Here is a 25705-nt window from a genome sequence, read left to right as displayed (position 1 = left end):
AGATCCAGCAGTTGTTTTGTATAAACTGAACAGGCAGATCTAACACATTATATATCTTTTTAATTTTATCTTCGTTGTGAGTAACCCTTCTCTGTACAATCACAATGGTTTAGTTTTACATTTGAGCTTTTGTAAAAAATTTAAAAAAAAAGATCTTTCATTGCTTTTGAGTTGACACTGTTGGTCTCCACATGAAATCAAAAAAGTACATGCCCCTCCAGTCCTCCGCTCTACTTCAGAGCTATCAAAGGAAGCAAAGTGTAAAACAGGTTATTTAATGGATAAAGTCTTTGCTTTAGAACTGACTTCAATTCTTTACTAATACCTACATTTTTATATAATACATTTTTTAAAAATGAAAATGAGTATAGACCAATAGGCGATCTGTTTACATTAGGTCCTCTGCTCCTGTATCTTAAAAATGAAAAAGGCAATATAAACATTTTTTTTAGGCAAGTAAAGGATTTATGAATTTATGGACACATGGAGAGTAGAAGGGTTAACAGTTTTCAGAAATCTGCTCCGATAGTGGAGAAAAGGATTGGTTATAAGAAATGTGTGCAGCTCATTATTAAATGAAAATGCCATCCATCAACTTAAGTAATTTTAGTCATTATCCAAATAATTCATGGTATGTTTTCTGAAATAATTCATTATATTGTATTAAAATTCATTTTCAGTGATGATGTGTCACCTCATGCTCATCTGCTCATTTTAAATCTTTGATCTGTGCAGCAGAAGGTGACAGAAATGGGCCACATCACAAACAATTTCCAAAGTCATTAACACACGAAACTAAAATGGCAATCAAAGTTGTGTTACTTTATTTTAACTAGCTCACGCTAGGATTAAGGGCCTTACTATTAACTTTCTGGGAAATTAGCCTGTTAAATTATTGTTAAATTGACTATTTGTGATCCCTCAATTTGTTCTTTATTGTTATTAATGTCCAACCCTGAGTAAGGTGATAGGCTGAGAGCAGGACAGTGCATGTGAAACTGAAGAAATATGAAGCTTCTCAGTTTTGTGCTATCACAGGCACTGTAGCTATTAGCAGCTAGCATAGCTGTGCGCTCATCTGTGAGTAACAGAATCTGACTACCTTGTCTTAGCATTAGCTTAGCAGGTGCACTCATCTGTGTTGAGGCCTGGATAATGTTAGCTTTGCTGTAACGTAACTGACCAGTGGTATGTAACTAATGCAGTGCGACCAGCACTGAAAACCCTCTGTTCCTCTTTATGGGAAGCCAGCTCTGACCCAGTAAAGTAGTATACCCAGTGGGAAGCCCATGTGCTTCTAATGACCTGTGTATAAAAAGAGATCCTGTTTGATTAATTCCTCCCCTTGTGTTTCTAACAAATTAACCCTGATTAACTCAGCACTAGCCAAACCCTGCGGCAGCTTGGGTGGGTAAGTGTCATGCTAATTGGATGTGCGTTAACTATCAGCAATAAAAGTGCATTTTGTCTTTCCCTGCATTAGTGTAAAAATCACAATGTTTCGTTAATGCTTGTTAACATCAGCTGGCAGTTGCTCAGAAACTCCTAATCTATGTCAAATAAGTCAAATAATAAATTCACCCAAAAAACTGCAGGGCTTTGAGTTTAAAGAAGGATGTAATACTTTGCTTTGGCTTGGTTCAAATAGACACTTAAACTTTGTGCAACCTGAATAACATCATATTTTAATGTGAAATTGTTCCAAATGTTACGGCACTTTATTGTGTAAAATTTAATTTTGCTAAGTTGAAATTGCTCATTTTGCCAAATAATTTCCAATTAATGCTTCTGTGTTCTGCAGAAGGATGATAGCTCTGTGTTTCTGTGTTTATTGGCCCAAGCAATCCAATTTCATTACCAGGACGAAAGCGAGCAGCTGATAATTTGCTCTTAATGTGTCCGTTTGATGTTAATGTGTTTTAAGTTATGGTTCTGGCCAGCTGCCCATTCTCGCCTGACTATCATGGCCCTGGCTCAGTCTTCTATATTGGCCTCGTTCCTCAACTTGTCTGACAAGCCTGATTCAGTGCTCTTTTGAGTACTGATCGGCCAGCCACATTTAGATCTTTTCTCTATCCCTAACATACTAATGAATCTCAGGTGCAGCACAGATGTTTGGTAAGATCTAGTCAGCGTTTTTAGACATGATCAAAACTTCCAACACAAGTACTCACATAACCTGTTCATACGCATGATTACACGTCCACACCCAGGATTATCTATGAGTACGTAGATGAAGATGCCCCTGATTTTGATGTGATCATAAAGGTTAAAAACAATTTGATCCTCATTTCCAAACATTAGCCAGCACATAGGAAAAGCTGACCTCAGTATCTGCTCCTTTTAGCTGAAACCTTAGTCTTTCACTAATGAAAACTCAGCTTACTCCCGCTATATTTTTATATTGTTTATATTAGTTTTTCTTTTCCAATTGATATCTGCAGTATCAGGCAGAATAGTCCCATTTCGTGTTGCTCAATCCATTGCTTTTTGTTGATTTGATTTGTTCGGATCCGCCTGTCTGCTTTATGGCTTTTTCGTATTGGATCAGCTAAGTGATTGCGGGCACACAAGATGAGATATGAGGGCACATAATTTGCAGCATTTTAAAAGATGTGTAGGAATGAGTTCAGAGCCCTTAGCCTGTCCAAAATATATTGCTATTTAAGGGTTACTTTTAGTAGAAAATGTAATCAAATGAATGAAAAAGTCATCCTAGGTTTCTGTAATCAAATGCATGAGTCTTGAGAATAAAATATACATTTCAGTCGTTGTTCATTACTCGGCACATATTCATGAATTTCTCTGCGCATTAAAAGTAGACTTTTATTTATCAAACCTTTAAAGTTCCACTACTTTCCATCTGTTTTCCCTACCAAACATCAGCTCTCCATTCTTATATCTAATCACATTCCCAATCCTAGTACACTATATCCGTAAATCATGCTCCCTGAAGGTTTGTTCTAGCATCTGTTCTTACAAACCCGATCTCTCTCTCCCTCCCTCTAGGTTAAGACAGCATCTGCCAGCTATAATATGCCCCCATAGTCTCCTACACGGTGCCATTAGCTTCCTTTAGTCTGGCTATTTGTCTTTTCAAAGTGCTTCTTCACTGAGCCCCCATCACCCCATTGCGGTTAATTCTGAAATGGCATAATATTTGTCACCATTTACAAAATTAAAACTAAAAATTGGACGGAAAAGACAATGTCTAAATGTGAAAGCATGTGTGAAGAAGTCAAAATTATTCAGGTTATAGATCCTCAGTGCTACTTGGTGGTAACCAAATTCTTATGTTTCTTTTATTTTTAATTACAGGGAAGATCTGAAGATTATCTTTTTGTTTACCGTAGATCTTTAGCCATGACTCAGAAGTGGTGCAGGGACAGGAGCTGACCGAATAATTTCTGCAATCTGTTGTGTAGATTAGGTCCCACTATATGGATTGCTATGTAGGCCACCCTTCTTCCACCCCCCCACACACACTCACACCAGAGTGGAAAGATTGGCACCGTCTAATTCCCTCTAAATCTCTCTCTGTGGACCACTTAGTAGTTTTCCTTCACTTCCATCTTGGATCACATTGAAGGATGGTGTGAGGAAATGTGGTAACATATGGTAACATTCATGAGCACCTTCTCACTGTAATTGTTCTTCATTTTTCCGAGTCCATCTACATCAGCAAAACAATGAACCTGTGCATATTCCGTCCCTCCTGAAAACATGTACAAATATTTAAGTTTCCTTTTGAGTTTCAGCTTCTCTCCTTTGGCCCAGATGTCAATGCTTAATCCCACCAAGTGGCACAGTCACAAAAAAAACCCTGATGATCAAGGCAAAAGACAGACCAGTTAGGACACCCAGAGGGAGGAAACCAGAGGCGGAGAACAGTGAAGATGAATTCAGAGAAAATACAGTGAAGTAACTGAAAGGGAAATCAAAGAAAAGAGAATAAGGATGAGAGCCAATAAAGAGAGGGGAGGAGAGAAGAGATGGGGAATTGCGAGGAGAGAGTTGGGAGAAGTGTGGAGCATACGGTTGGAACCCCACCTCCCTTCATAAAGTCAGTCAATGTGACAGGAAGACTTATGTAACACCCCAGAGATGGAGGGAGGAGATGGGGAAAGAGTAACAAGGAGGAGGGTGAAAGATGGAGGAAGGAGAGCAGCTGTGAAGCGGGAGAAAGAAGGGATTCAGTGGTTAAAAAAACTGGGATGGGGTAGAGAGATAGAGAGGCAAAGCTTAACGTAAGACAATTAAACACGAGATGTATGAAGAGAATGATCAGGGTTAGGGTGGGTAAAAAAGAAGAGGGGGATAGATAAAAAAAAAAAAAAGCAATTGGAAAGATCTACCGTTAGTATGGCCCTGCTGCCTTTACACTTTTCATTTGTTTTGTGGGGGAGAGATTAGCAAGAGGATTAAGAGAGAGATTCTCCTGCTCTTCATTCTTTCTCTTTCTCTCATGCTCTCTCTCTCTCTCTCTCTCTCTCTCTCTCTCAGAGGGACACACCCATCTACTCGCTCATGCATCACACACACACACATGCATTGTAATGACACACGCAAAAAATGTTGCACATACTTTACATGTTATAGCTGCAGGCAGGTCATTATTTCTGTTCTCTGTTAATCTGCAGACTGCTTTTCTGCTTGACTGATTTGTTAACTAAGATACTAAGATACTTTTTTTACTTATATTTTTGTTTTGTATACATGTTTACCAGGAGGATCTGCGAGTTTTCTTATTTTAAAAGCTTGGCCTGATGAAGGTATTTCTTGCCTCGCAGCTGACTGAAATAAATACACGACTAATAAGTTGTCAATTTTTTTTTGGCAGTCACCGCGAGCCTGTCGATAAGCATTTAGTAGCCTAGTCGTAACCCGAAACATGCGGTTTGCATGTAATGTGGCACGGAGGATGAAGAAGAACCCGGAAACATGCACACGTTACCTTTTTCTGGCTCTCTGACACAGACGCGCACACACACACATTGTTTTAGTCAGTCATTGAGGTAGATTTGGCTGCGAGCCAGTGAGGTGTAGAGGTGATTGGGCAGCTTGGGGCTCTCCGGCTATGTTTGCCAGTACATCTGGCTCGCTCGCGCTCCGTCTCACCCCTCGGTGTCTTGCTCGCTCCCTCTACTGCTCTCCATCTGTCTCTCTCACTCGTTCCTTTTATCTCATTCACTCCTCTGTTCATTTCTTCCCACTCTTTCACACACACACTCACTCTCTCTCGCTCTCTGTTTCCTTCCCTTTTCTGAAGAGCTTAGCTTTTCTCCCTTACTCCCTCCCTCCTTTTAAACAGCAAAAAGCAATTTCTCTCCCTTTGTCAGGGCGGTTGGCGCTAAGCCCTTAAGTAGGGATTTTCTGGTTTGGCTGGAATGCCATTAGGCAAGCTGGTGGTGACGTGCCGTGACTGACGTGCCGAATCTATTTGATGTCATGATGTCACAATCCAGCGGAGGCTGCGGTTATGATATTGTTGGCGTCCCTGGAACGAGGGGCTTTAGTGGTCATGTCAGGAGTAAGTCTTCATAAATCCTTTATGGCATATAAATATTAAGCTTCTTTGGTGGTACAGGGACAGAGGGAAAAACATGGCGGAACATACACACACACATGTACAGAGAAAAAAGGACACACACAGACACACAGACAAAGCCAACCTCGTGAACATCCAACAGAAAGATGTGCTGAAGGTGTAGAGCTACTTCAAGAAGTAGCTGACATTATACCACACACACTCACACACACACACTTACACACATTTGGATTGTTGAAATCGTTTCCAGGCTGCATCATTGTCCTTAATTTTTCCTACTTAAACTGCATAACACATACACAGCTGGCGTCCCTCTTTCCCACTCTGTGTAAGTGCAGCACAGATCACAATCACACTTTAACTGTTACTGATGTGTAAGCAGAAGTTTGTGGTTTTATATGAAGTGATATTTGGGTGCGAAACAACAAAGCAGAGAACGGAAAAACATAATAATCTATTAGAGAATATTTGTAGGAGTGCCTGTAAATAGTAGTGGTGGAAATTCTATCAAGATTGTAACTGTATGTCACAACTTATCGTTTTGCTTTGCGGCATGTGGATGTGCATCCACACAGAGTAACACGCTCAGTGTGAACCTGATGTTTGATTTATGTTTTTTTTCATGCAGCACCCCCTAGATTCACACGAACCCCAGAGGACCAGACAGGAGTCCAGGGGGGAGTCGCGTCCTTTGTGTGCCAGGCCGCAGGAGATCCACAGCCCAAGATTGTCTGGAATAAGAAAGGCAAAAAAGTCAGCAATCAGCGATTTGAGGTAAAGAAGCTGAGATACTAATGGGATTTGAAACGTTGTGTCTCCTGTAACATTAACTAACTTTTTCCCGTGGTGAAGTGCTGTGAAAGAAAATAGATTAGTGTCCAACAACAGAGATTTATTGGCTACTTGGAAGCAGCTGTGTTTGCAGTGAGTGGCCACACAGAGCACTGAGGCAAGATGACTGCTGCTACTGTCAGTTCTTGTTAGCATTTTCCTGTCATGTTTTCTTTATAATTTTTCCCACAGCCCACGATTTATTTATTTATTTTTTAGTAAAAAGACTGCTTTGGGATGTTCACCATGGCAGACCATCTGCCTCCATCTCACCCCATCTCTAGCATCCTCCTTCACTACATCCATGAAGCTTCTCTGTGGTTTACCTCTTTTCCTCCTGCCTGAGAGCTCCATCTTCAACACCGTGTGTCTAATATTCACCAAAATCCTTCCTCTACATAACTGTCCCTCTGATATATTCATCATTTCTAACTTTGTCCATTCTAGTCACTCCCATCGAAAATCTTTGCATCTTCAACTCTGCCACCTCTGGCTCGACCTCCTGTCTTTTTGTCAAACATACATCACAGCAGGTCTCACCACCATCTTGTAATCCTTCCGATTCACTCATGCTGTTATCCCTCTGTCACAAATCATCCCCAAAACTCGTCTCCACCCACTCTTCCTGCACTCACCCCTTCACCTCTCTGACGCCAGGTATTTCAACTGATCTACCCTCGCTACTTCTGCTCCTTAAATATAGCTGTTAAAAGCACCGATATAATTGGCAATCAGCTGAAATCATTTTCAGCTGTTATTGTAATCACTTAATTGTTCAAAGTACTAATGAGAATTGTGGAAAACAAAAGAGGAAGCCGAAGATAATGTGTAATTTTTATAGTTTATTGTTCATACTGAGATGTCAAATATTAATAGGTTCAGTTTATAATCTTTGGATAATGCCAGGTTAACTGTTTATGCTGTCATACAACATAGCATGAAAGTGAAAAAGGATATTCCCAAAACTATTCGTCTAAAAAAAACTTTTTAAGAACAGATGCCGAACATTATAGTCCCAGCCGGCTGACAGCGAGGATGTTCTTTTTTTGTCTTATGAAACAAAACCCTTTGACGTTGAGAACAAAAAATAATAGCTGATGAAGTCAAACCGGCCTCCTGAAAACTGTCTAAACATTCTTTAAATTTCCTGACATTTTAACAGAGCAAACGATCAATTATTTAAGAAACGTATTCATGAAACGTATTCATGAACAAGGATTATTCCAGAGCGTCAGAGCTATTGTAAAAGCTACTGACTCAATCATTGTCTAAATATAACAGGACTAGTTCTTGACACATTAGATTCCCCACTGGGAGAAAGGTGTGCTGTTTGTACAAAAATTGACATGTAGCTGTATAATGAGTGCCCATCACTATTATTATGGGATCATCTGATTGGTGGGGTTTTCTCTCTAATAATGTAGGGTCTTGCAGCATAAAGTACCCTGAGGCAACTGTTGTTGTCGTCTGTCCCTATTAAGAATAAATAAATTGGAATTGTGTGTATATATGTATACATACATATGTAGGTATACATATATATATATATATATATATATATATATATATATATATATATATATATATATATATATATATATATATATATATATATATATAAATAATCCAATGCATCTGTTTGCATACAACAACAAAAACTGTCAATTTGAACAGTTTTTTATACTGCCATACAGATGTCTGGAATGCTTCAACTTTTTCATATGTCAGTTGATGCCTGGGGCTACACTATATGAGATTCTTATGTGATCAGCCTTATTGGTTTCCCGTAGGCTCTAACCTTTGCTTTATTTCCCCACCCCACAAGTCACTCTTAGATGGAGATGTTGAATCAGCCTTGGTCCTGCTCAGCCAGTGTCACCCTCAGCTCAGGGTGCTTTTCCACTTTAATAAGTGGAGTTTCCTTCCAGGTTCAAGTTCACCTCAGTATCTTCCTGTTCATGATTAAATCACTCGAGGAGATATTTTATTTTTAATCCAGACTATATAACATTTGGGCTACCTGCTGTATATTTCCCATTGACGTCCTGTAGGTTAGGACTTGTTGTGGGATTTATTTTTATTGGATTTCAGTCAGTGGAAACATTCCCAGAATTCAGAATCCAGATAAATTACATGCATGTATTAGACTTATGCAACAGCAGTTATAATGTGCAGTCCAGCAGATCTGAAAAATCTGGTCATTACATGTGAAAAAGAACATGAGAGATATTCAAGTGTAAGGTCTTTGCTTTTCTCCAAACCTGAGATCTGTTTTAAGCTGTGTTTTCAACGATGTCATACTTTGGATTCAGCTTTCCATAGTAAAAAAAAAATGGGGGGAAAGCCTTAAAAACCTTTTCCTTTGCAAATACAAATGATCCAAACAAATATGCTGCCACTGAATTTTGGGAACTGCACGTTATGCACTCCTTCATCAAGGAAATCTTTGACCTTGCGCATTCTCCAATCTATAATAGAAATAGAAATTTTAGCTGCTTTAACATATTCCCCCACTAACAGGTTATAGAGTTTGATGATGGATCCGGCTCAGTCCTGAGGATCCAGCCGCTGAGGACCCCCAGAGACGAGGCAGTTTATGAATGTCACGCCTCCAGCTCTGCAGGAGAGATTACTGCCACTGCCAGACTCACTGTGTTACGAGGTCAGTGTGAACTCCCCCACACAGTTTTTCCATCCAGCTGTCTCACATCTTAGGTGGCGTTTATAATCTGTACATAAACAGCTAATAAATTGTTTATGACACACTTCATTTTATAACAAATGGGGTTTTCCTGGCTCAGAGTGAACCTTTGAGGGTTCACTCTGAGGGTAACATGAGAATTTTTATTGACGAAAAACAAAAGCATTTGTCTTTTCAGGAGTTTAGAAAGACCTCTAAAAACGAAGTAAAGTAGTCTAGTAAGCGTCTGCATCACACCTAGCTGTGCCATTTCATTTGATTGTGAATTGATCAGGCAGCAACACGCCATCCACTCTAGGTATGCAGACTAGTAGTTCATCCATCCATCCATCCATTCTCTTCTGCTTATCCATTTCAGGGTTGCAGGAAGGGGAATGCTGAAGTATATTATGCAATTTACATACGTGTGTGTGTGTGTGTGTGTGTGTGTGTGTGTGTGTGTGTGTGTGTGTGTGTGTGTGTGTGTGTGTGTGTGTGTGTGTGTGTGAGAGAGAGAGAGAGAGAGAGAGAGAGAGAGCGAGACTTCAGTGGTTAAGAAGTTTGCCTCACAGTGAGAGGCGTGTGGGTCTGAATCTCCTGCTCCTCATCTTTCAAAAGATGAAAGGAAATGCTCTTTTCACTTTTCAACCAAAATTCTTCAATAACCCAAAGAAACAAGGGTTTCATTTTTTAACTAAATGTCAGTGTCATTTAGACTTCTGCAAAAGTCATCTTTTCAACAGCTTTTCAGTGGCTTTTTACTGGATGGATTGGCCCTGTTTAAAACCCCATCCTTTTGTTCCTAGTAATACTTCTATGCCAAAAAATTCTCCATCCATTCATCCAACCTGGTAGCTGGGAGAGGCTCCAGTCCCCCCAGCTGCCAGAGAGCGAGAGGCGGGGTACACACTGGACAGGTCGCCAGTCTGTTGCAATCTCTTTATAAAGGCAGGTTCCATGCCCATGTGCTTGATTTTGTACAACTGTGGCAATAAGGCTGACAATATGTACATGCAAAGATTAAGTAGTGCGCCTGTTTTGTCCATGTAGTATATTTGTATATACGTATACAGTATATACATCACCTCACCTTTAGACCTTAAAGGTGAGTTGCCTCAATGCACTTTATATTGTAAGGTAAAGACCCTCCAAGACCCTCCAATAGTACAGAAATATATATATATTGTGGAGCAGGGAAATTATTTTACTGCTATTGTTAAATAATTGTCATCATTACCATTGCATTAATAATATAATCTGGAGTTTATATTGCATTCAGGGGTTAAACAGTGTCTCTTTCAGAAAGACTGAGTTGCAGGCTGACAGGAAGTTGTATGCAGAAGTGAAAGCAGATAGTTATTTTGAGCAGCAGGCTAAGACGAGGCTTTAACAATGTAACAGATAGCTTTAAGAAGGCCTTAAGCAGTTATGACTATTTTATACACAATGCATATCTGTGCTTATTAAAGAGTTGGAGCTCGGTCAATTAATTGGGGGTCGGAAGCTTTGTTCGGCGCGATGTTCGGACAATCTATTGTGCAAGTGACTTGGAGCCATAGAAGGAATTGCAATACATGCTTACAAAACACTTATATCAGATCATTTTATATTAAGCTTTTAAGTAGAGGTTCTTGGTTAAAACATTTATTTAGTAGAAGACATACACATAGTCTCAGTGAGCTTCTGGTCTGGTAAAAGGTCAGAAGTGCAACAGGTGAATTGAGAAAGAGCATTTGAGGACGAGACACAGACAGTAGGTGAAGAGGTGACACAAAGAGCATGTGAGGTCGTGACACACACACACGAGTTAAATTTATTTAGAGAAGAGGTTACTCATGTCTGGCTGTAACTGCAAAAGTGTCTCGGTAAAAGAGGAACCGTTCCTTGTTGTCTCGGCAAGAAAGAGGAACAAGACAAGAACTGAAAGGTAGACAGGAAGGGCCAGCCATGAAAATAGAAGATGATCTTCTGGGGTAAAAGCCAGAAGATCATCTTGTATAAATCTATGTATAAAATGTATCTGTGACGCATGAAGGGGCGTCAGTAAATCAAACCCTGATGCTATAAAATATCTGTTCATGCTTTGATTAAGTCGAGGACTACTGGCTGTCTGCGTACAGAGTGTCTTCCCACACGTGTGTTCATTAAAATCATTGTTTGACCAAGACCTTCTGGACCAAGAGTGGTTTGTACTCTCCCTCCTCAATTTTGAACCTTAACAATATATATATATATATATATATATATATATATATATATATATATATATATATATATATATATATATATATATATATATATATATATATGTGTATATATATATATATGTATATATATATATATATATATATATATATATATATGTATGTATACACACATTAAACAATCATTGTTTTTGCAGGTTTTCTTAACTAACTAACTGAAGCAATATTTAAAAAGAAATAGTTGCAATGGTTAACTGCTCCTCTGATAATTTAGTGACAATGATTTGCAAATGACTATTCCTGTTTGTAACCCAGAATAACAGGATAAAGTGGGTGTAACTAATGGATGGCTGAGTGAATGGATGGAAATTGGAGGCTTGGGGGATTCTTCGCAAGCGGCTATATATTCAAGTGTGAGCCTGGATCCGCTGCAGTAGACGGTTTAGTGTTCGCAAGAGTCCATTAATGCAGATAGTGATGTTAGTGTTAGTGGAGTCCATTAGGAGAACATTATGTACCAGTTGTTTGAAGCTCAAGAGTGTCTTAGTGAGTGAAGTTGCTCAAGTGTGGATAATCACATTGCCTGCCTTTACAGTACATGCTCATGGGGAACGGACATGCAGCCTATTGTTCTGTCTTCTCATGCTTTCTCTCCCCTTCTGTCTTTCTCTTTCTCTCTGTGTCCCTCTTGTCTGTCTGATGGGTGATAGCATAGTTTTCAGTTCTTCCTGTTTCTCTTATACTTGTTTTTGTTTGTTTCCAAGTCCATCCCTCCTACTTTTACTCTTTCCCTTTCCTCTCTTTATCTTTTCAAACATTCCTCCTTTTCCCAAACTCTCGCTCATTCTGTCTCTCCTCATGCTCTTAGGTCTACTACACAGCAGCCTCTAAATTATTCACATCAGACCACTCTTTGCATCTTCTGTGCTGTTCCGCTCCATCCATCCAGAATTTTTCCTGTCTCACATGGTCGTCTTTGTGCGTGTTTGTGCACTTGTCCATCTGAGTGCAAGCAGGCATGCTTACTTTTGTGTGTGTCTGCGTCTATTTTTGATTTTTGTTTTACTCTTGATGGATGAATACACTCATTTCCAGGTTTTTTTTCCTTATCAAGACCATAACCACTCAAGCACACACACACTCACATAGAGACATACAAACGTATCCTCAATCTAAAACAGTCCGCCTTTATGTAGTGATTAGCCTCTTTCTGTTCCTCTGAGGACTCATTGTGTTGTGGATGAATAAAAGGCCACCTGGGAGCAGCTAATAGTCCCCGATAGACTGTCAGTCCAAATGTACCCACACAAATACACACACACGAACACACACACACATACACACTTAAACAAAAGCACTCAAACACACATGTCAGTCATGTCTCCATGCCTCCCCTCTGGCTCTCTAAAGACACAGCTCCGGTGACTGACTCACTCACTCACTCTCTGACAGGAGGGATCCAGTGTTAAGGTCAGCTGGCTTAATTACTGAGGATTAGAACCAGGCTAATTGAAATCTGGGCTTCCAGTAAATGGCTGTGATTGGCAGTGGTTGAAATAATAATGAAGCTGAGAGCAATTATGTGCTTTAGTATCCGTGGCACAATCAGGTATTGTATAACTAGTGGTTGAAGACAAAGCTTGTGCGTTATTTTAGGTACTTGAGCCCAAAAAAATAAAGTTAATGATGGAGTTTTGTAGTTCCAACTTATTTACTTTCTTCTGTTTGTGTTCAGTGACAACTTCTTGTTGTCATGTGGTGCTTTTTGCAACAATAAACGACTTGTAACAGTGCTAGAGTGTTGCAGGCACACCTGACAAACCCATCACAGACAGAAGGAAGAGGTTAACACGTCAGAAACACAACATTTTATTAGGAAATCTAAAGTCATCTGTTTTATAAGCATTCACTGTTTATACTGTGCAGCAGTTGTGAATGGCAGAAACAGGTTTGTTTGCAGGTGCACTCTGGGTTCTGATACAGCAGCCAGCTCATTCTTCCCATGATTATAAAACCAGGCTTGACTTCCAAATTTACAGATGACAAACCCAGAAAGCAATGCGTGCAGAATTCATTTTGGAGGTCTTATATAAAGGGGACAGTGTTCGCGCAGTGGTTCCCATGATTGCGAGAGCGGGGCTTTTTCTATGAGCTGTGAAATTATCTGGGTGGCTCTCAGTGGAAATGGTGAAGTAGGGAGCACATCCAAATGAAACAATGTGATGTGTGCAAGGCCACGCCAACAAGGGAGTGTAGGGTTACTAATCTACCCTGACCTCAGGGGGTTCTTAGCTGTTACCATTCAGCAGCCCAGTCTCAAATACACATGCTGCAGCGGCTTTGACCCAAACACACTGCGGTGTTGCTTACACCTGTCGCCATCATGGATGGCGGAATGCTGATTGTGTGCGCACGTTAACTTGTGTGTAGCCAATTGAAACCTCCCTCAACCTTTCATTTACATCACTTTCCACCTTGTCAACTTTAAATTTGTGTGTATGTGTTTGTCTTTGTGGTGTTTCTTTGTACATATACCTCTATGTGTGTGCAAATATTTTCAGCTATTACATGAGCATACTTGTGTGTTTTGCAAGGCTTTAAACACTTCAACCAGCAGTGGTACATTTCCAACTTTGTTTTCTTTGCGCACATGCTAAGTGGTTGTAGGAAAGGGGCAGAGAAAGATGCACGTTCTCAGGGAGTAGCATTCTGACTGTGCATCCTCAATGTTCAGTGCAGTGTCCCACCCCAGGTAGATGAAATAGAATGCATTATTCCTGCCTACAAGGGGCTGGCTTTGAAGTAAGCGTTTGCATAATGAAAGCAGAGAGAATCATGATTGTTATGCTGTATAGGTCCCTTGTGCTCTCTCTCCCTCTCTATTTCTCTATTTCTCTCTCTTGTTCTCTCTCGCTGTGTTTTCCTTTCTGTCACTTGTTCTTTTTCCCAGTCTGTTTGAATCTATTCTGGTCTATTCTCCTTCTCTCTTTTTTCTTCTTCACACTTTCGCCCTCTTCGCCACCCGTGCTCGCTGGCACGCTCGTACACACAAACACCTTCTCATCTTGTTCTCTTGGTTTATTATGTCCGTGTTTCCATTTGTCGGGCGTGGTGATTGATTGAAACCGGAGCTGTTAAAAGGCCACACACGCACTCATGAAACCGGCGTCTCACGACCTATCAGCCATGGTTCGATGGGCTGGTACCAGAATTAGCATCTCCTTGGCGAGGTTCAGCGCTAGGATTTCCCGTTAATGAGGTTCTGTTTGGCGTAGAGGGATAAAGTCACAAGGGATTCTGGGTAAAACAAAAAATATATGTATGCGAGTGTTTGTGTGTGTGGGATTGTGAAGGGTTGAGGGCTTAAAATAAACTTGTCTTCTATATAAATATTCCTTGTTCGTCTGACTTTATTTAACGATTTTATTCCCTGTATTATAGATGACTCACAAATGTGGCATTCATTGTGTAGCCTTGAACAAAGTTTTAAAAACCTGGTTTGCTCTGTAGCTTTTTGATTCAAAGGGGGGATACCGTATCATTTCAGTTTTTAGTGAGCTGGGTTCACTCGTCTTTGATCCCCTACTTCCTCGAAGCCATTGTCCCCCCCTTCTGTTAAATCTCCTACTTCAGTTGAATGAAGTTGGTTCGCTGCCTTTGATTTCCTCTCTCACAGTGAAATGACTCTCTATTTTTGATTTAATTGATTTAATGAAATTACATTTGATTTTCCATCCCAAAAGAGTGCAAGTCCCAGTAGATAAGTCTTTATAGGGCTCACACATTTGACTTTATGCAACCTGCTCATGCTGTAGAAAACGCGGCGCTACAGAAACTGTAGCTCACCTGATTCCTGTTCAAAAAGCTGTTGCCTAAAGCATTAGTGAATTTGTCAGGTAGGATGAAATGTTACTTATGCTATTTGACCTCACTATTGGATTCTTCAAAAGTCTTGCCTCTGGACTCAAGGCTGATGAAACATATTTTGACTTAAACTGAATCCAAATTAGTCTTTTACCATTTAGCTCGCAAGTTTTCCCCTGAAAGTTCCTCTGAGACTGGACTAGCATTTGAACCTCCCTGATGTCATTTCGGTGCTTAAGCTGTGTGTCTTCAGGCCTCAGGAATTTCTTACATTGAGCACAGACTGATCACTGTGTGAGAGCTTTCTTAATAGCCTAAATTGCACTGCTCGCAGACAGGCGGGACAATCTCAAGTATTAGTTTGACATTTGGGGAAACACAGTTATTTGTTTTCATGCTGAATTCTTGGTGAGATCTACTCCCAAAGATTTAAGTAAGGGGGGGTGATTGGCTGCTTTTCACTTCACATCCTTGTACCTGACAATTTTAAGAGGATTGTTTGTTTGTTTGTCTGTTTCTTGAGCCACTTAACACTGATCTCATTTAAGCATAAAACGATGCCTAACTCAAGGGATGAAGTAGTGTTGTGTCTACACATAACAGACAACTTAGGAAAGAAACTGTTTTAAATTGAATCTTTAGGCTTTTTGCCTAACAGCCTGTAACAAAAACACATAATTTGTTCCAATTTCTTTAGCTGAATCCACAAAAAATGCCAAAGATAACACAATTTTACAGGCATAAACTTTTATTTTTGCGCCAACAAGGTCATTCCCAAAGAGTTATTAGTACAAACTAGGCATATCTCTGTGTGGTCTGCAGTGTGGGCTGGAAGAATTGAGCAAACTGGACAGCTGAGGACAAACAAAGTGGCTCTCAGTGGGAGGGTGTTTTTTAAGGAGTTGAGGAAACTGGGAGAAATAGTCAAGGTATTCCAAATTACAGAAGAACTGGACAAAAATCAGAGACAACCTGTCTCATGGAACGATGGACTCAAATCTATTCAGTACAATCAAAACATGACAAACGTGTAAGTGAGGGTGAAAAGACTGCAGGAAGATGTTAGAAGAAAACTGCTTCTCTGTCTTACTAGGTTAAATATTTTACTTGTGTACCTAATCCTTCCAGAGGATCAGCTGCCCTCAGGGTTTCCCACCATTGACATGGGCCCCCAGCTGAAAGTGGTGGAGCGTTCTCGGACTGCCACTATGTTATGCGCCGCTAGTGGCAACCCTGACCCAGAAATTACCTGGTTCAAGGATTTCCTCCCGGTCAACACGTCCAATAACAATGGAAGAATCAAGCAGCTCCGCTCAGGTAACCAGTGCTTTTATCCCTCCATTCTTTTGCCTTCTCTTCAATCCCAGATTTTATTTCCACCTTAAGGGTTTTTCCTCCACCATTTTGTTTTATGTCCCCTTCTTAATATCTGCCCCTTAAACCCATTATTTATTTCCCATTCCTACAAAGTTTCTGTTTTTCTTGCCCTTGTTAACCCTTTTTCTTACTCCACTCTCCTCCTGCTATGGATACTGGCTGTATTTCTCAGCTGCCTCTCTTTCTGCTGCTGCTGCTGTTGCTGCTGTTGTTATGAGTTGACTGTATACGGTTGCCAACCCTTCTAAACTCTTCTAAGCCTTTTTAAAAGTGGACTCCCGACTTTTCTCCTAATTCTGAGGTCTTCCTGTGCAAGTCACCATCACAGACAGTTAAAGTTTCTGTAAAAGAATACTAAAAATGTCCCTAAGAGACATCAGTGGGCTACATCTCTAGTAAAAACTGTATCTACAGACAAGATTTAGCAAAACCAAGTGGTGGTGGCATGTACTGACTGAATGGCCTCTCTAACATAGAGCTCACTGCTGTGACTTACTTGAATAACATTTTGTTTTTCCTGATTTGAGCGTCCTGGGTGGATGTGACACTGAGCCCAAGAACATGTATTCGTGTTATCTGAGAAAATCTGATAACAGAATTTCAAAAACCAAAATTGAATAATACGAGGACAGTTTATTCTGTTCCAGTCAAATCATTAATCCATTTCAATCGAGATTTTTTTTAATATTTTTGTTTTTTTCTTGAGCCACAGTAGTGTGTAAGTCTGCTCCCTCCTCAGTCCTCCTTCTGCTTTCAGGGACCGACTCTGGACCTAAAACCCCCTTTCTTGTGATTGGACACCCAAGTCTCTGGCTTCTGTGTGGATATACCAACCTATTTGTTTGTGTCCCTGCTTTTTTTATTATTATTATTATTATTATTATCTGGCTCAACCCCCAAGACCCTGCACTGGATTCTTTATTATCTTAATTTATAAAGAAATTAAAAAAAAACATTTAAAGGATGTAGAAAAATTGTTACAACTTAAATGTAAAATACTTGGTAGTTAGCCATGTTAGCTTTTTTAAGTGGTTATTATTATGATGAAAAATAGCGTGACTTGTATGATTCTTTAAAGTATAAATTTCCATGTCATTACTTTTTTTTGTGGAGTTTTCAAGGTGTTTCTACTAAGTCAACTCCTCTGTGTAACTAATGGTCCGATTGTAATGCAATGTCTATGCTGTTTCTTTTCTCTTTGTATCTTTTTAACCACAGAGTCCTTTGGTAAGTGCTTCTGTTCCAAGGCCCACACCCTCACTGTCCACTTTTCTATATACTGTTCACTAATGTTGCTACTGATTTTGCTGCTGCTCACTTTTACAACTATTGCAGTGTTATTAAAATGCATGGCATACTAACAGTTTTTACACAGCACAAAGCATAGATGTGAACACACCCACTGTAATACACGCACTTGTCTCTCAAAGCACCTGTACATTGTACTGGCTAAAGGTAGATGCCACAAAGAGGACGTACAAACACACACACACACAGACATGCACATAGAAAGACACACACACACTCTGTCAACCTAGATGTAGCTGACCTCACCCTCATCTGTGCACCTGCAGCCCTTCCACGCCCAGAGAATAATATTTTTTCTCCTCACACTCACCTATTTACTTTTCCACTCCTTTGCTAATTCAAATATTCTTTCCCTCACTCACTCACTCACCCTGCCTTTCACTCATCCACTTACTATCTCCAGTCTGCTGTATAAAGTTACCATTCAATAGCTATGAGCTCTAGATGGCCACTGGTGGAGCCAGGATAAAGAAATCAATCGAGACCACGTTTCAGCCTTCTAGACATTAGCTGTGCATTGTGATAGGCATATATGAAAACATATAAGTCTAGCTGCTGTGGTGTAAAAGTAGTGGTCAGACGTTACACTGCATTAGTGTAAAAAAGAGCTTAGTAAGGATTAACTGTTTTAGAAAGAAGAAGAAACAATCTCGTCTGCTCAGTTTATGGATAGTTGAAAATTTAGTGATGCTGTAATTTCCACTAATTTTCCAACAATCACGTGAAATGTTTTAGACATTTGAATCATTTACTTGATTTAGAAAAACTTCTTTGGCATATAAATGCACAGTGGGCCAAATATGCGATTACTACAGCTTAAATTTTCCTGTAATGTGAGGACTCAGACCTTAGCTTTTCCTCATGTTACACCTTTAAAGGCAGAGTTGTATCTGTTAAATTGCAAATCTACTTTCTGATATATAGTTTAATCTGATTAAAACTGATGTTTTTTGTCATGTTAGTTTATAAATTTTAAAATTTCATTATAAGACTGAGGGGGGGGGAAGTAGAGGCTGGCTTTAGCTTTCATTTCTCATAGGTAGTATTACCTTAAAAAACTTTGCTATACTTTTTTTAAAATACATTTTCAGTTTAGATACCTTAAGATGAGCCTAAGAGACATCAGCTCGACACATGCGTCTGATTTCAGTTGAGCATTTCTTGGCTGACAGTTGATGCCCTGCTGAAAGCGCTCTGATGTGATAAGCCCTATTTTAGTGGTGGCACAAAAGCTTGCGCTTTATCGGTTTGGTAATTTCCTGACCTTTAAATGACTTTACTTTGCGACCACACTGTGCGCACGTCACACAAACAGGTGTGAGTTCATTCCAATAAGTCAGCGCCGCGTGGGGTGTCTGCATTTTTGGTGGAAAATATGTATAGCCGTGCTGGGAAAAGTTATCTGAGAACCACGCTGTTGTGATTTCATCAGCGAGAGCAAATGAAGTATGACAGAGTATGAAAATATGTATTTATGATTTATGCAAATACATCACCTTAATTAATCGCTCTCCAGACAGTTGAGTCTTTTAAATCACCATAAAAAATGTTTATTTTGTGCAAAGCTGCATGTCAGCATTTATCATTTAAGGTAGTTCTGAGAGATTAGGGCACATCAAAGGCTTCTGCCACGTTTTTATTGTTTGTTTCTGGTATTATTCCACAACTTGAATAAAAACCCACACCATCTGCCTTTGGCTGAAAATTTGATGTGTTGTGTGTTTAGGATGTGCCTTTCGGCACCACCCAGACAATAATAACATTTTTTAATCAGCCTCTTGCTGTTTTTGGAGCTGTTGTCATCATGCATCACTGTAATTGGCACAGCTGTTTCAGAGAATAGAGACCTGTGATGTGACTGGCTAAGAGTGAATTTACTAGGAAGTCACTGCTCAGATGAACTCAGAAGCCACGAACTAAAATAGCGGGTGCTTGCCTTGCATGGGGCAAATATCGCATTATCTAATAGAGGTTTTAACACACTTTGCAACTAGCAGGATTAAACCTGGTTTCGAGCCATTTAGAGGACAAGAGCAGTTAAAAGCTCATAGTAGTTAATGGACTTAGAGTTCGCCAGTACACTTTTTAGACACCCAGATGAGTGTAGTGCAGACACCCTTCTCCTATAGCCACATCCACCCCTGCTACAAGTCAATAAAGTCCAATCAATAACCCATCTCCTTATAGCTCTGTCACTGTCTATCGCTCTATCTCAGGTCAGTTTTTCCTCTTCTCAGGCTTATTCTGTCTTAGTTTATTCTATTTCCTTTATGCCTCTTCTTCCTCTCGCTCTGTAAGGATCTATATTTTGAGTCTTTCTCTCTAATTTGATTCTTCTCCTTGCCAAGTTACTCCCCACCCCCACCCCCTTCCCCCAGTCCCTCCCTCCCTTATCCCCTTCTCCTTCTGTGGTACTAACATTTTCTTCTTCTTCTCCTTCTCTAATCTCGTGCATTCATTGCCCACTCAGGTGGCACGCCCATACGAGGTAAGACTGCTGGGAGGACCAACATGACACAGTGGCCTGATTCCTTTTCAACCCCTGGTTCCTACTTGTCTCACAGATCTGAAAAGCAGCCCCGGGTGGGTTAATCAATATGGGGTTTAGTCCAAAAGACTCAAGACTCTGTGACATTGGTAAAACTCATCCAACTGCTTCAGATCTGCAGTAGGTGCAAGAGGAGGAATTGGAGTTGAGCAAGCAACTCATTATACTATGACTGTCACCTCCCCTCTTCTCATCCTTCATCCCCTCTTCACACTTTAATTTTTCCATCTCAGCCTCAGCGTTCACTCTGTAACAAAGAAGTCCATTGCTTCCTTCCTCGTCATGTTGTGATCTCTCTTTCGTACCCATCAGTTTAACCACTGTTCACATCGACCGTGTTTCCAATCAAACGCATGATATGTTTACAACTTGGTTTTCTTTCTTTGTTGCTTAGTTTGAGGTGAAAAAGCGTACTCACTTCTACCTCTGTTTGTTTGTTTGTTGCTTTTTAAATTTTTGTGACCTGAATTTCTTTTTTCTTTTTTTTCTCTCTTTTTCTCAGAGGTCTTGACCTAAGCTTGGCCTGGCCTCTCCTTCTACCTTGTCTCTATTTGCCCAATCAAACGTCCCAGTTTTGTTTTTCCTCCCAGCTGTTATTCGCTCAGGCTGAAAAGTCCAGATGGCAAAGACTCAGACACACACTTGCAAACATGAGTGCGCTCACACGCACACATAAATTCTCAAATCTCCACACGCACACACACAGAAACACACATACTTTCATGGTTTTTACCATTACCTCTCTCTTTACCTCTCTCATTACCGATAAAAAGCCCCAAACAACCACTTTTTTGATAAAGTTTTTATGGGCGCTTTTTTGCCTTACCACACCATCTTTAAAGAACCTCTGGTTGACTCTTTTTTTGACAGTTTTTCTATTTTCAGGGAGCGAGAAAACATCGGTCCCTTCCCAAGGCTTTGCGTATGTCGTTCTTTTTTTTTTTCCCATCTGTTGGCCTTGACGGAGGTCGGTTGATGTCTTTACCTCCTTATTGGGTGTGTTTTAAATTGACATCACACTCCTGATCCCATTGGTGGATCCGAAAGGGTTGGGGAAATCTTATTGCCATGGCAATATCTTTTGTCAGACGTTATCCTTGGAAAATGAAACATGATTTGTTGCTTAATGTAACTGCATCTCAATTTTCAGCATTTTTTTTTCTTCTCAAAATACAGTGACGGATTTCTGCGCATTCTAGCTGTTTGTTTCATTTGCTTTGCATGAAGACCGCATTCTCCTTTTTTGTAGGTTTTGTTTTGGTCTTTTGGGTTGTTTTTCTCTTTTTTTCTTTTTTCTTTTTTTCATATTTTGAAATCAGGAAGCTGACCCTTGTTTTGGGCAGATTCTTGCTGAAAGTGGTAGAAACTTGTTAAAGTCGCTCTATAGATTTGGCTCTGTTTGTACCCCTACTTTCCTCAGAATGAGTTCAGCCTGTTTGTTTTCTGAAAATGCCCACAGACTCATTTATTCTTATTCTTTCTGCAGTTTTTTTTTTACCATTTATATGTTAATGTATATACTTACTATATCAAAATTCCTAATGTCTTCCACTTCTGTGTGATTGCTCTTTCTTCTGTCTGTCTGTCTGTGTGACTCTCTGTCCTCTCTTTATCTTTTTGCTCTTCCTCTCCGTCCCTCCATGCATCCAGGTGCCCTCCAGATAGAGATGAGTGAGGAGTCAGACCAGGGGAAGTATGAGTGTGTTGCTACCAACAGGGATGGGACACGTTATTCCACCCCAGCTAACCTTTATGTAAGAGGTAAGAGTTTGAACACTTTTTTTATGATGATGCAACAATTCTAATGATTATGTGTGGATGAGATGAAATTTACACACACGTATCAGTAGATAGACCTATATTAGGAATATATCTAATTTATTAACATGATACAATGCTTTTAAGTAGACTATATTTTATAGTTTTTAGCTATCGAGCAATGAAACTGGATGGTTTAAGAATGAGCGCTCTTAAGGCTGGCCTAAATGTTTCACTCGAGTCACTTATCTCTTTGCCCTGCCTTCTTAGCCTTTAGACCTCAGAGAAAAACCAAATCATTGTCTGGTTAAAACTTGTATTTCTCTCCAAATCTGACAGGCATCTCACCTCCTCAGGCGCTGTCTTCCCCTCTGCTCCTTCAGCACACGCACGTTCACACGCATACCCACGAAATGTTTGAATCTCGGAGACATTTTTATTCCTGGGGCCTTTTGCTCTGTTGTCTGCCTTCAACCCACCCCTTAAAAAAGGTCTTAAACAGTGGAGCATCTTTTTTTTTCTTTTTTTCTGACTCCAACATGGCTCATGGGGATACATAGCAAACACTGAATTCACACACATTAGGATACACACCTATGTCATATATAAAATCCACATGCACGTACACATAAACACAAACAGCATACAGTCAGTGATGTGTGTCTAACAGTGCTTGCAGGGCCAGGGAAATCTTGCAGAGCTGCTCAGTGAGTGTTTGACAGGCAGTCTATGGAGACAGCTGGCAGAGGAGCCTGCCTTAAACAGGAACGCTTTCACCAACGTTGGCCATGTATGGCCTCCTTTTCTTTCCTGTCCTCCCCTCACACGTTCTTGCCCTTCCTTGCTCGTTCTCTTGTCCTTTCTGTATTTTGCCACCTTGCAAAGCTCTTTTTGTCTAACATAGCTCTCTTTGTCTTGTATTCTCTTTCTGATATTTTGCATTTTCCTGTCTTTTCTTCCTCCTCCCGCCATGTCATATCTCCCACTGCAGAGCTGCGAGAAGGTTGGTACTGTAACGACCGAGTGGTTCTCTCGAGTCCTGAGTTGTTGTTTTTTGGCTTTTTTTCTTCCATTAAACTGATACTTTCTGTTTGTGTGGCTCAGCTGTGGGCTGTGTGCAATACTGAAAGTCTAAACCCGCCTGTACATTTTACTCCAGAGTAATATACCATGTGCTGTTTTTCCATGTGAATGCATGTGTGTGTGTGTTGTGATTTTTGCTCTCCTTTTTTCTGTCTTTTATGTTCATAAAATTTTAAAATTCACATTAATAAAACATCTTGATATCACATGCACCCTAATGGTAGTGTACCAGACTGTTCAAATGCTTGTACTCTAACTTGAATGTCATAAAACTTTATCTCAGAGCTCAAACCTCCTGATTGTTCTCCGTCGCTCTGCACAATCATTAAATTGTAATTGTTTGTCTTCTCTTGCCTTCTTTGCCGTTTGGTCCAGTGCGCCGTGTCCCCCCTCGCTTTTCCATTCCTCCGGCGGATAGCGAAATCATGCCAGGAGGGAACGTCAACATCACCTGCGTGGCGGTAGGCTCACCCATGCCATATGTGAAATGGATGCTGGGGGCAGAAGACCTGACGCCAGAGGACGACATGCCCATTGGCCGCAATGTACTAGAACTGACTGACGTACGCCAGTCCAACAATTACACGTGCGTTGCCATGTCAACGCTAGGTGTGATTGAGGCAGTGGCACAGATTATAGTTAAAGGTGAGTAGTGGAAAGGATAGGAACAAAAGAGTTATACACCAACCTCAATCGAGGGCGATTTTGCTTATGACTTTGTAATAAGGCAGAACTGCAGTACTCTCTTTCTCTCTGTTTAACATGTATTTTTATTACAAAAGAATTAAAAAGTAAGACAGTAAAGAAACTTATTTGTATGAGAGCTCCTTTATATACAGATGTTAAAAATATGTATTGAAGAGGAAAGTAATGAGTGCATCTAATGAACACACTAAAGATGCAGTTCTGTACTATATGGACGCAGACAAATAGTCACTGAATACATTTGAAGCAGATACAAAGACAACTACATGTTTTACAGTTAATTAAAATTAAGAAGAAACTATTATAATGGAAGCCAGAAAAAAGGTTAGTAACCAAACACTCTCCACCAAGCAGGAGCAAACAAAAAAACAATGTCACTAGCTGCAACCTCCAAACACTCACACAGCTAACTTAGTGCAAACACACAGCTAACTAGCTGCAACCACTCACATGGCACTCTGGCGCCAGAGCTCACCTTTCTCTGCCCTTAAATACCTTTAATTGCTGACGTGAGTCAGCTGTACGATAGAAAAAGGTGGCACCTAAGGCAGGAGAGATGGTAGGACACGCCCACACAGGCAACTTCAGGAGGAGGCCCTGCTAGGGCCGTAACATGGACTTATGAGATTTAGTTAGATTTGTTTTGTTATGGTTTAGATTGGAAAAGGCTCTTTTTTATTGCTGTAACAGCTGTATCAGTTTGAATACTTAATTATTTCAAGAGGGTTAATTTGGTTTCAAATGCAACTCTATTCCTTGGGGAGCTGCTTTAAGCAAATGGAAATCAAAAGACAGTGTAGTGATGTGCAAATCTAAACTCAGTATTGTATGAAAAACGTGTTAAATACTGAAGCTGAGATTTTACTGTTGTAGTTACTTTGTGAAGAATGTGCTGATTTTGAATTGAGTTCCTGTAACTCTCAGAAAAGTTGGAACAGGGGTAAGAAAGAAAATTTGTGTTTTAAGAAAGTTCTTAGGAATAACGCCTGTTGGAGTATCTTTCAGCTATTTAGGCAAATGGGTAACAGGTAGCTAACGTAATGATATACTGTATGAAAAGAGCATCCATAGAGACTTTTAAAGTCTTTCAGAAGGAAAAATGGGGATTGTCATCACAAAAATTAAAAAGAAATGTTGAAATTTAAAGAGCTTGTGGTAAATCTATGTACTCAAAGGACAAGACCTAGAACAATATTGAATTACTATGATCTTAATGGCCTCAAGTGGCACTACATTAAAAACTGACCTAATGGGTTTGTGAAAATCTCTCTTTGAGCTCAATGAACAATGCTTGTCATGGTTTCTACTGTAAGACTTCACCATGCAATGAATAAATAAACATGAAAAGTGTAAGACAAAAATCCAGAAAGAGTTGCACGAGTTACACTGTATGAGTTCTGGGCCTGAACTCATGTAAGATTGTAAGACTCAGTCAAAAATATGAAATTCTTCTTTAAAAAAAATCAAGAACTGCATCCTGTGGGCTACCAGTAAACTAGTCTTACTTCTGTCAGCAAGACAATACCAAGCCATGTCTATACATTAAACTAGCACAGCTTTGCAGTAAAATGCTGTTAAGTGGTCTTAAATTCATTGCGTGTTTCTCTTCAAGACAAAATATTTAGAGAATTAATTAAAAAAAATATATATGACAAAGAAGGCCCTGATCTGCTGAGCAGCTTAAATCCTATCAAGAAACACTGAGAAAATGTTGCTTGGGGCGCTTAAAAAAGAGGTGATGCACTAGAGTGCTAAACGTGTCTCTGCCCAGCTGTCTATTACAATAAACAATAAAATAT

At 40.0% G+C, this 25705-nt stretch overlaps 1 protein-coding gene across 1 annotated transcript in view; it reads left to right on the top strand.

The window, feature by feature from the left end:
- ptprdb (protein tyrosine phosphatase receptor type Db) overlaps positions 1 to 25705 on the top strand; it is a 169587-nt gene that overhangs the window by 106038 nt on the left and 37844 nt on the right. The window contains exons 7-13 of the mRNA XM_080881151.1: positions 6177 to 6322; positions 8900 to 9041; positions 16256 to 16444; positions 17723 to 17731; positions 20283 to 20300; positions 22011 to 22121; positions 23577 to 23846. Coding sequence (XP_080737277.1) covers positions 6177 to 6322; positions 8900 to 9041; positions 16256 to 16444; positions 17723 to 17731; positions 20283 to 20300; positions 22011 to 22121; positions 23577 to 23846 — 885 coding nt within the window. The remainder of the gene's footprint in view (positions 1 to 6176; positions 6323 to 8899; positions 9042 to 16255; positions 16445 to 17722; positions 17732 to 20282; positions 20301 to 22010; positions 22122 to 23576; positions 23847 to 25705) is intronic.

This window comes from Rhamphochromis sp. 'chilingali', assembly GCF_963969265.1.
Source record: "Rhamphochromis sp. 'chilingali' genome assembly, chromosome: 4".
In the NCBI taxonomy this organism is placed as follows: Eukaryota; Metazoa; Chordata; class Actinopteri; order Cichliformes; family Cichlidae; genus Rhamphochromis; species Rhamphochromis sp. 'chilingali'.
Note: the sequence above shows the minus strand (reverse complement) of the source record. Positions and strands in the feature narration are given on the sequence as shown.